Source organism: Cyprinus carpio, chromosome A19, assembly GCF_018340385.1.
Source record: "Cyprinus carpio isolate SPL01 chromosome A19, ASM1834038v1, whole genome shotgun sequence".
NCBI lineage: Eukaryota > Metazoa > Chordata > Actinopteri > Cypriniformes > Cyprinidae > Cyprinus > Cyprinus carpio.
Genome location: NC_056590.1, coordinates 20,090,502 through 20,101,452, shown reverse-complemented (window position 1 = coordinate 20,101,452; position 10,951 = coordinate 20,090,502). Strand labels below are relative to the sequence as shown.

Below are 10,951 nucleotides of genomic sequence, written 5' to 3'. Positions count from 1 at the left end.
CTAAATGCTTTCTCTCCTTCACAGTTGTTTCCTGTGGGATGCCCCTTGTGCCAGTGAATGGCACTGTCATCGGGCAGGACTTCACTCTCGGTTCTAGAGTCACATTCTCTTGTAATCCTGGTTTCCGATTGGCCAACGCTCAGCCGGTGTCAACACTTTGTCAAGAATCTGGGAGGTGGAGCCCGATGGAGACCCGCCCACGCTGCGTCCGTGAGTTCATGAGGACCACAATCAGTTTGTTCTTATTTACATAAAAGACTGATAAAAGAAGGAAAAGATAAAATGTGTATTATTCTGTTAACTATTTGAAGTCTTGAAAAAAAAAATTTGTTTGAACATGGAAACTAATGGAACGATTTTGTTAAAATGAATTAGAAGAATTAAATATTTAAAAAATATGTCACACTGTATTTAGGTCAAAATCAAAAAACTAATTTTAACTTTGATTCTTCAGCTGTGACCTGCCCTGACATCGGCCACTCCGCAGTGGATCATGGGAGGTGGAGGCTTATTTACGGCATGCAGAATAAATATGAGGCCATGATGATGCTGACCTGTGACCCTGGATATTTCTACAAGGGTCAAAGGGTCATCCGCTGCCAAGCTAACAGCACCTGGGATTACCCTGAGCCAAGACCAACCTGTGAAAGTGAGTGCAATATAGACCATAGTGACGTCAATACATATGCATAGAGACCACAGCATTTTCAAATTATGATTTTTTTTTTTTTTTTTTTGGAAACTCATGGTCCTGCAGAGGATAAGTGATTTGGAGAATGGATGGATTTTTTTTTGGGGGGGGGGATTATGATGATTTTTCAAACTTTAATTGAAAACCCCATATCTAGTATTTTGTGATTTAATTTTAAGTAAAGTTTGAAAAAAATGCAAGTTCAGGACAAGTTCAGAAATTCCAATGTGTCTTGTATTCAGAATTCCAAAAAAGTAAAAATTACAAATGCATTCTTCATCTGAATTTGCCTAGTAATTTCCTGTGGTGACCTTGGAACTCCTCCAAATGGGAATAAAATAGGAACATTAACCGTGTATGGAGCGACTGCCATTTTTTCCTGTAACACGGGTTATACTCTGGTTGGCTCCAGAGTGAGAGAGTGCATGTCCAATGGCCTGTGGAGTGGAGCTGAGGTCCAGTGTCTTGGTGAGTGGCTTTACTTCCCTTATGGGACTTCTTCATCAATAAATAGAGAAAATATACCCTTATATGCTCCAAATGAGCATTTACAATGTTTTTTTTTTCAACAGCTGGACATTGTGGCACACCAGAGCCTATTGTGAATGGCCAGATCATTGGAGAGAATTACAACTACAGAGGCAGTGTCGTTTACCAGTGTAATCCTGGATTCCGACTCATCGGCGTGTCCGTTCGCATCTGTGAGCAGGACCACCGCTGGTCCGGAAAGACTCCCGTCTGTGTCCGTACGTGTTGCTTAAGCAATCTGATTCGATGTCTTTTGACAGTTTTATGCCTCTGGAAATAAAATAATCATGTAAATGGATATTAATATGTCACTCTGATGTTCTGTAGCCATCACCTGTGGACATCCAGGCACCCCAGCTAATGGTGTGACTCAGGGAACGCAGTTTAACCTTAACGACATTGTGCGTTTCGCCTGCAACCCTGGTTATGTTCTGCAGGGTGCAATCAAGTCTCACTGTCAGCCCAACGGCCAGTGGAGCAATGCTCTGCCCAAGTGTAAAAGTAAGTCCTATGGGTTAAAGATGACTGGCACAGATCTAGACAATAACAGTCTATGCAATTCTTTGTGTAATTGAAGATGTTTAATTAAGAGTTGCCATATATCAGCCAAAATGTGCCATAAAGAGCACTACTGATTAAAATGTAATTTATTCCTCTGATGGCAAAGCTAAATGTCATAATCCTTCAGAAATCATTCTAATATGCTGATTTGGTGCTCAAGAAACATTTCTTATCATCAGTGTTGAAAACAGTTGTGTGCTTAATATTTTTTGGAAACAGTGAAACAATTACACAAGTTATGCATCACTCAGTTACTTTAAATTTGACTCTTTGAAGTTGCATCATCCATCCCCTCAACCCGTCCCCCTCTTTAGATTATAAATGTGTGTTTACTCTGACTGAGGAAGTTGAAGTGGTCTGATCATATCAGTCACGGTCTCTTCTCCATCATGGTCCATCATTAGCACTGAGTGTGGGAAGACGCCCGTTTAATGGCACAAAAGGAGCCGGTGAAAAAATGCTATGAGCTCGGAGCTGCATAAATCAGGCCTCTGCACAGCCACGCTAATCAGCACCAATTTGTTTCTGAGTGAGCCACTTCTATCTCCAAAATGGCCTCCTAAACCACACAGATACGTTGGTTAGACTTATATCTGAAGATAATTGAACCACCTTTCCTTAAAAATTGCCACTGGCCAGCGGGAGCATCAATTTTAATATCAAATTACGGCCAAGCACAAATAAACAGTTTGTTTTCCTTAGTTCTTTTATTTTTCTTCTTTTCTTTCTTTCTATTGATTTTATTTCTGTATTTATTTTTAACTTAACCATTAACATTTTAGTTAAAAATCTGCCTGGTATATTTATAAGTTATAAATGGATGCATCATAGAAAATGGCTTTGGCTGGCTCTACTAAGAGCTATTAAAGGCATTAGCATGCATTTCTACTCTGGAAAGTGATTCCGTTGAGAAGCTGTCCCTAAAGGAGAGATTTTAAGGGAACATTGCTGGCCTGAAAAAGCTGAAGGGACACTCTGGAGTCAAATAAGGAAGCCTGTTCTCTTCATTTGGCTTCACTGTTTCCCAGTAATTGCACACAGAATGTCACCAGAAATGTGTTTAGCTAAATTTGTTAGAATCAGTTGAAGTACTCAAAGAACAAAACACAGGTTAACATGATGGCCTATTATTGCCTACTCAGTTACACTTGCACTATATTTTATATTATTTAATATCTAAAACAAATAAAAAATAAAAATGAATTCTGATTCTTCATCCATCATCCACAATTCCCACTCTTCCCTATCTTCCACCGTTCTCTGTTTTTTTTTTTTTTGTTGTTGTTGTTGGTGTTGTTGTTGTTTTTTTGGCTCATAACTAACACACCACCGATATGTCTCCATCTCTCCTCTCTCTTAGCCCAGTTCATGTCCTCAGCCAGACCGTGCGCCAGACATTAATGAAGCAACTGTTTGTGTTTATGTGGTTTCAAATATTTACAGAAGTTTTTCTAGAAGCTTTTAATCTTCTTTGTAAATCATCTTTTTCTGTGGCATTTTGTGTGTTGAAAATTGTTTGGTTGCATATCAGGAAAAATGAATTATGCCCACTGGCAGCGTCGTTTATTTCACACAATTCACTAAAGAAATTGCACAAATCAATTAATGGCACAAACAAGGCCAAAAATGAATGCTTAATGTGATTTGCATGCCACAGTTGCTCATCGTTTAGATTGGCTGGCCGTGGTGGATGCAGCAGACTTTACTAGAATCGAACAGGAACAGGAAATATGGATATATAATTTTTTCTCCATCATGTGATCATGTGATGTGATCATCATATGATGAATTACTGTGACCAAGATAGAAATGTACACAAAAGTCTCTTTTAAATTAATTATGCCAAAAAAAAGTCCCTTGTGCTCACCAAGGCTGCATTTATTTGATCAAAAATAGTTAAAACAGTAATATTATGAAATATTACTGTGAAATATTATACATTTTAAAATTTAATTTATTCCTGTGATATCAAATTTTTAGCCACCATTGATTCAGTCTTCTGTGTCACATGATCCTTCAGAAATCATGCTAATATGCTGAATTGGTCAAGAAATGCATTTCATATCAATGTTGAAAATAATTGTGTGCTTAACATTTTTGTGGAATCAGTGATACATTTTTTTTTTTCAAGATTCTTTGATGAATAGAGAAGAAAAACCTAAATGTCTTTACTGTCCCTTTTGATCCATATAAAGCATCCTTGCAGAATTAAATTATTAATTAAAAATATATATATATTCTAACTGACCCCAAACTTTTGAATTGCAGTGTGCTTCGTGACAGTATTCTTCATAACCATCTTTCTCTCTGTCTGTCTTTCTCTTGCCAACTCTATCTGCGTCTCAGTTGTGAACTGCACTGATCCGGGACATGTTGAAAATGGTATTAGACAGGTCCTGCCCAGCGGGCCTCATCGTTACAGTTTCCAGACCGCAGTTTCTTACAGCTGTAACCCTGGATACTACCTGCTGGGCACCAGCACTCTGAGCTGTCAAGGCGAAGGCACATGGGACCGCTCCCTACCCAAGTGCCTCCGTAAGTCATCTTAACCCGATAAACCATTACTCAATTTGTAACCTACTTTACTCTGAATTGTGTATGCATGTTATCTGATATCATGCACTGTAGATAAGGTTTGCCCTTTTTTTCTGTCTGCCGCAGTGGTTCTGTGTGATCGTCCCAGCATGCCTCCATATGCACAGATCTCGGGGGACAGACGCACAGTGGGCTCCGTTATCCGCTTCAGCTGCATCGGCCAGCGCAGCGTTGTGGGCAATACCACCCGCATGTGCCAGCTGGATGGCCAGTGGAGCGGCTCCCTGCCACATTGCTCCGGTACTTGAAATCTTTTCCCTATTCAACATGATCATCTGTCTGTTTTTATTGCGATTTTTATTTCGTATTTTATTGGTATTAAAAATATTTTTGAAATATGTTTCATTGTAATGCTGTTATGTTTACACAAATTAGACTACCTACTTTCATTTCGAAACATCTTTTGTGATTAAGTCCTTATTTTGTCCTGAGCAATGAAGCTGCCAAAAACCTTCAGGTACTGCAGGTTCTTTGGTTTCCCAGCAGGCTCTGCACATTTGAGTTCTTCCTCACAGTGACTATATGCTGAGATCCAGCTTTGCAACTCATGACAATGCAAGGTCTTATACACACCTATCAAAAAGTTTACTGATGTTCAATCAGGTAGCATTATTAAGAAGGGAATGAAAACTTTTGAACATGATAATTCGTGTAAATTGAGTTAAATATGTTGTCTTGTGGAGTATATGCAAATACGTTATGCCATGTCTTTAGTACTAAATCAAAGTACTAATAAAACAGTTTTTATTTTATTTTATTATATTTAATTAACCCTCCTATGTTTTTGTAGATATTAAAGAGTCTCACAGATTCTCTCACAAGGGAATGTAAACTTATGAGACTTATTAGTTCATCCCAAAGGTGTTCGATGGGGTTCAGGTCAAGGCTCTGTGTAGGCCAGTCAAATTCTTCCACACCAAACTCATCCAACCATGTCTTATGAACCTTACCTTGTGCACTGGGGCACAGTCAAGCTGGATTAGAAAAGGGCCTTCCCCAAACTGTTTCCACAAATTTGGAAGCATAGCATTGTCCAAAATGTCTTGGTATACTGAAGCATTAATTAAGATTTCTCTTCATTGGATGTAATGGGCCTAGCTCAACCCCTGAAAAACAGCCCCATAACATTATCCCTCCATCTAACTGTACACTTGGCACAGTGCAGTCAAGCAGGTAATGTGCTCAATCCCACACTCACCCATCAGGCTGCCAAACAGAGATGTGTGATTCATCACTCCACAGAACACGTTTCCACTACTCCAGAGTCCAGTGGTGACGTGCTTTACACTACTCCATCTTACGCTTACAATTTTTCTTGTGATGTGAGGCTTGCATGCAGTTCCTCGGTTATTGAAACCCATTCCATGAAGCTCCCACCGCACAGTTTCTGTGCTAATATTAATGCCAGTGGAAATTTGGAGCTCTTCAGCTATGGAATCAGCAGAGCACTGGCAACTTTACAGACCATGCTCCTCAGCACTCGGTGACCCCGCTCTGTGATATTCTGATGGTCTTCCGCTTTGTGGCTGAGTTGGTGCTGTTCTTAAATGCTTCCGCTTTCCAATATTACCACTTACAGTTGACAATGGAATATCTAACAAGGATGAAATTTCACAAACTGTCTCATTACAAAGGTGGCATCCTATCGCAGTACCATGCTTGAATTCACTGAGCTACTCACAGCGTCCTATTTTTTTCACAAATGCAGACTGAATGGCTAGGTATTTGATTTTTATACACCTGTGGCAATAGGTCTGGTTGAAACCTGGTCCTGATGTCCTGAATTCAATAATTAAGATGTCCCAATACTTTTTTTTTTCTCCATATAATGTGTATGTACAGTGGGGCATGGGCTCCATTTTTTTCTGTTTGAGACCATCTCTAAGGTCTCGTAAGCTGTGAGATGATGGATCAATGGCCTCAGGATTACAGCTCAGATCAGTGGGTGGTAATACAATATTGCCATCTAGGCAGTGTCCAGAAGAGCAAAGCGTGTGTCCCCTCATAAACTGGTTTAATCTTCTCATATTGGGCTTGGCGACACAGACTCCCACATGCCTGACAGGTAATGAGCTGCCCTGCTCCACTATAAACACATCAGTCCTTTGCAGCCCTCAGATATGCTAGAAGAGCTTCATCCCTGGCTGTAAAACCACTGACAGGTTAATGTCACAATTCATTATTTTCTCAGTGCTTTTAAAGCTTTTTTTTCTCTGTCAAAAAGTGCATTAGGCAAGACATCTTGTGGTTAATAACTGGCCTGTCAGTGTGAGTTTCTGAAGATGGTATGCTATATATAAATAGTAGTATTTCTTTAATATTTACTGCGCCCTTCACCAAAAGACTCACCCTTCATTTTGAATCTGTGATTGTTTGTTGAGCATTACCAGGGGATATATAGGGAATAGAAAGATCATTTGTAAATGCATCAGTGAATCAGAATAAGAGGATTTGCACCATGGAGCGCACACGTCAGCATTATGAGTGGGGAAATTAAGGGAAATTTTCTGTCCCTGGTGCTTTCTTATCCAAAGTAAATTATCACCTAAACCAAGCCGCTGTGATGCCTCTTTTTTCATCTTGTTTGCCAGGTCTAATGTGAAGAGTTGTTCAATAAATATGAATGAAATTTCTCATCATCTTGTGTAAATCTCAGTTAACTTCTTTAAATAAGAACCTAATGTAATAAAGAGCAAGTTTAAAAGTCCTGTGGGGCATCTAGATGGTAGTTTTCCGGTCATTCGCTGTCAAAGGATCTAAATTGGACTGGTTTGAGGGTATTTTCATTGTACATAGACACAACACCAAGGGTTTGAAACCCATGGTACTTGCGGTGTATAGACGACTCCATTGATTTTAACAGGAGTGATTTAGTTTCATTGAGTTTCTCCACACCTCATGTGTCTACTGGTTAAATGAGCTGTGTCTAAAATCGCTCCCTTATCCCTGTATTGTAAGTTCAGCATTTATTTTCTTTTTACTTTAAATGAATTTTATTTATATATTTTATTAAATCATGCAATTTTAAAAGCCAAACCAAAATGAAGAAAGTGAAAAATGATATTATGGGCTTGATTTAAGATATACCTATTGTTAACACTGCTATATGAAAAATAAGTATTACATATAAAAATAAGTGTCGAAGTGCTCATATGTATGTGTGTTTTTTTTTTTTTTTTTTTTTTTTTTTTTTTTTTTTTTTCAGGTGATTCTGCTGGAATGTGTGGAGACCCTGGCGTTCCAGTGCACGGGATCCGTCTGGGAGAGGAGTTCTCCGTAGGGAGCATTGTACGATTCAGCTGTGAGCCTGGCTACATTCTGAAGGGCTCCTCTGAACGAACCTGCCTGGCTAATGGGAGCTGGGTGGGCATCCAGCCTGAGTGCCATGGTAAGAAAAATGAAACCTGGATGGTCTGCAGAAGAATGCGGCTGAACGCAGATGATTAATCTCTTCTGCCTCTAGAAGATTCTGCTACACCCAAAATTGTAGCCTATGCAAATTTCTCAGCAAGTTATTTCATAGCAGTTTGATTCTGCACACAAATTCCCTTGTGTATAAACAAAAGAGGGAGATGGAGACAGACAGACTGAGGTAAAAAGTGGTTGGCGAGAAGTTATTTTCATCTTGATTGGTTCCTGTCTGTAGCTTTAAAGTGGCTCAGTACACCTGGGGTGTACACATGTTACACTTCCACTTGTACCGTGTTTACTTTTTCTCAACATGCTGAACACTATATCCAGTCAAGATGCCCAAACGACTGTGCCAGCCCTGCTGGTCCCCTGGACACTGGGCTGCTGTGTTTGCACTCTATCCTTCTCTCTTAAATAGCATTATTATTCTGCTCGTGTTGCTTTGTTTAAAGTGCCTGCAGAGTCAGGCTGACAACCCAAAGAAAGGTATGTCAGAGAAGCAGAAAACCCAGGTTAATTACCCATGTGGAGACGCCTGACATTTTTTTTTTTACCCTGCTTTTTTAACACCAGCCATTTGTTTCATCTCACATCTTGTTAAGTCACCCCTAAACATTCAAGATATTTTTAGTTTTGCATCTCTTAAAAAGCACTCTGTCATCTCAGTCCCTTCCCACCTCCCAAGTGCTTAGGAGTTGTGCATTTGAAATGTGTGTGTCTGCCTAAGTTTGTGTTTCTCTTATTGATTTGACCCTTGGGCTATTGTTATCCATGCCAGTTCAGCAAACTGTGGTGGCTTAAAAGGTGGATTTACAGAAAATGCTGACGTTTAAAGAGAACAAATCAATAACTGCCTAAAATTTACATCCTTAATTCAACATAAAAGCTCATCGTCTGAAAGTGAAAGGGGAAATCAAGATGACTTTTTTCGTTTATGTACTAATCGAAAATGTTTGATGTCTTTACATTTACTTGTATGAGGAAATGGACCATTCTTTTCAGACTTGGTGTGCTTTATATTAATGTGATATACTATAAAATAGTGGTTGTCAACTGGTGAAACGTGATGCAAAAAAAAATAAAACATAATTAATCAAATACAAATCAAATACTATTTTTGCTATCCAAACTATGCAAATATCACACAAAGCAAAAGTAAAAAGGCTCATTCACTTTTAAAATTGATCTTTTTTTTTTTGGTTTTTTAATTGACATCAAAGGTTCTCTATCCGGTGAAACAGTATTTTGGCACAAATTCATACTCTACTTGCTAGAAAATACACCAAACATTATGCAGACCGCAATACGTGGTGAATTATTGTTGCCCAAAACATGATTCCATTCAAATATGGGTTTGTCTAATAATCATATTTGGTACTGTGTTGGATCACCCCTTGATTTGCAATTTAAATGTGTATCCTGATGCAAAATCTGAGCCAAAGGACACTGTGGTATGTCATAATTACAGATGATAACAGGTTTGCTGTTTGTTATTTTAAAATCAGTATTCACCACTCAAGTGCTCTGTTTTCATGTTGGCAAGTCTCCAGTGCTCAAACCTCTAGCCCATATTGGTGGCGTCCCTGGTTGTGAGTGTGTGCCCACCTGCTCTTTATTGGCACACACCAATGAATAAGCTCCATCTGCCCTATCCTGGGGCAGAGGATTGTCTAATGTATGAAATCTCCTGCAGTAAATGTGTTTATTAATTAAACGCTAAATTAACAAATAACTGTCCAGGTCGGAGGAGGGGTATGTCCTATGATTTGTGTAGTTGCCTAGTAGTGTTTCAGCCTCCCTTGCACCTGGATCCCATCTGATGTTCTCTTGTGGTCTTTTGCAGTGGTCTCCTGTGGCAACCCTGGAACTCCCCGCAATGCCATGATCCAGTTCCATGATGGACTTGTGTTTTCCCGCTCTGTCACCTACTCCTGCAGAGAGGGCTACTACTCCACTGGCCTGCTCACTCGGCATTGTACAGTCAATGGCACTTGGACCGGGGACATGCCGGAATGCACAGGTGCCCCAACAACACCTCAACAGGAGTTTAGATAGATCAGACTTCCATTTTTTTTTAAAGCTAGCATCACGAAAGTTATGGTCACATTAGCCATTGTTTGATGAATTTTCTTGAAATCAAGTCATTTTAGTAGGAATCCATGTGATTGGGAATTTAGCACAAAGGAGGAAGATTTCCTCATGCAAATTTAACAAGCTAAAGTTGGTCAATAGGATTTAATGCCTTAACCAACAGAAAGCTGCTTAGTTTCAAAGTGACTGTGTGAGAACAGTGCTTCATATAGCATTAATCTACTGACAATAAACAATGGAACTTTTTGCTAAAATTTTGTGAACTGTGTGTAAATAATGTGACCACACCTTACCTTTTTAAAGTTTTAGGTAAGACTTGAAGACCCCTTGAAATTAAAAGTTATGTGGCTAGAAGTCCATCAATAGTAAATACTAGTTAAACTAAGTTGACAAAAGTAGCAAATATACACATTTTAAATGTATAGTCCTTTTCCGGGGGAATATCAACCAAAATTATTGATGACTCGTCTTACATGCAATATTTGTAAATATGTGTTCAATACAATATTTTCTAGAATGACAACATCCTTTCCCCCAATGATACTGTACCTACCACTGAATAGCATTAGCATGTAGCAATTCACTATTCATCCTATCCCTCTTCCCCAATGGCTGATCAAAAAGTTAGCATGCTAGCTGGAAATCATATTCTGTCTAATCAAAAGAGCTTTTTTTTAAAGCCAGTTAGCACTGTGCTAAGCTGTTAGCTAGGTACTCAAAGGCTAACTGAAATATTATTGTTAGCTTTGCAGTTGTTCACCTGTCAACAAAGACTTGCTCCTAGCAGATAAATTGCAGAGGATAAAGTAAGCACTTATTCTGCAGGATTATGAAGAGAGAGGATAATTTACATCATTTGCACACATTTGTCTTGGCAAGTATTTTAGTATTAAAACTTGTTTAGCAAATGTTGGAGCTTTGACTTATTAACGCTTTTTATTTGCTTAAAAGTAAATGTTTGTTGCTGCCCATTTGCATCTTTCTGAGTGACACCATGTTCATACACCATCTCAGCAAATCACGGTTCTGAGTTGGAAAGTTTCCATGTTCCAAGACTAACTATAAGTGGCTTTC

At 39.0% G+C, this 10,951-nt stretch overlaps 1 protein-coding gene across 2 annotated transcripts in view; it reads left to right on the top strand.

The window, feature by feature from the left end:
* Positions 1-10,951, top strand: part of LOC109107572 (CUB and sushi domain-containing protein 2-like) — a 273,002-nt gene that overhangs the window by 245,676 nt on the left and 16,375 nt on the right. For both annotated transcript variants that reach the window (XM_042776949.1, XM_042776948.1), the window contains exons 50-58: positions 25-210; positions 455-649; positions 986-1,159; positions 1,264-1,437; positions 1,547-1,720; positions 4,127-4,315; positions 4,442-4,615; positions 7,581-7,763; positions 9,630-9,806. In XM_042776949.1, the coding sequence (XP_042632883.1) occupies positions 25-210; positions 455-649; positions 986-1,159; positions 1,264-1,437; positions 1,547-1,720; positions 4,127-4,315; positions 4,442-4,615; positions 7,581-7,763; positions 9,630-9,806 (1,626 nt within the window). The remainder of the gene's footprint in view (positions 1-24; positions 211-454; positions 650-985; positions 1,160-1,263; positions 1,438-1,546; positions 1,721-4,126; positions 4,316-4,441; positions 4,616-7,580; positions 7,764-9,629; positions 9,807-10,951) is intronic.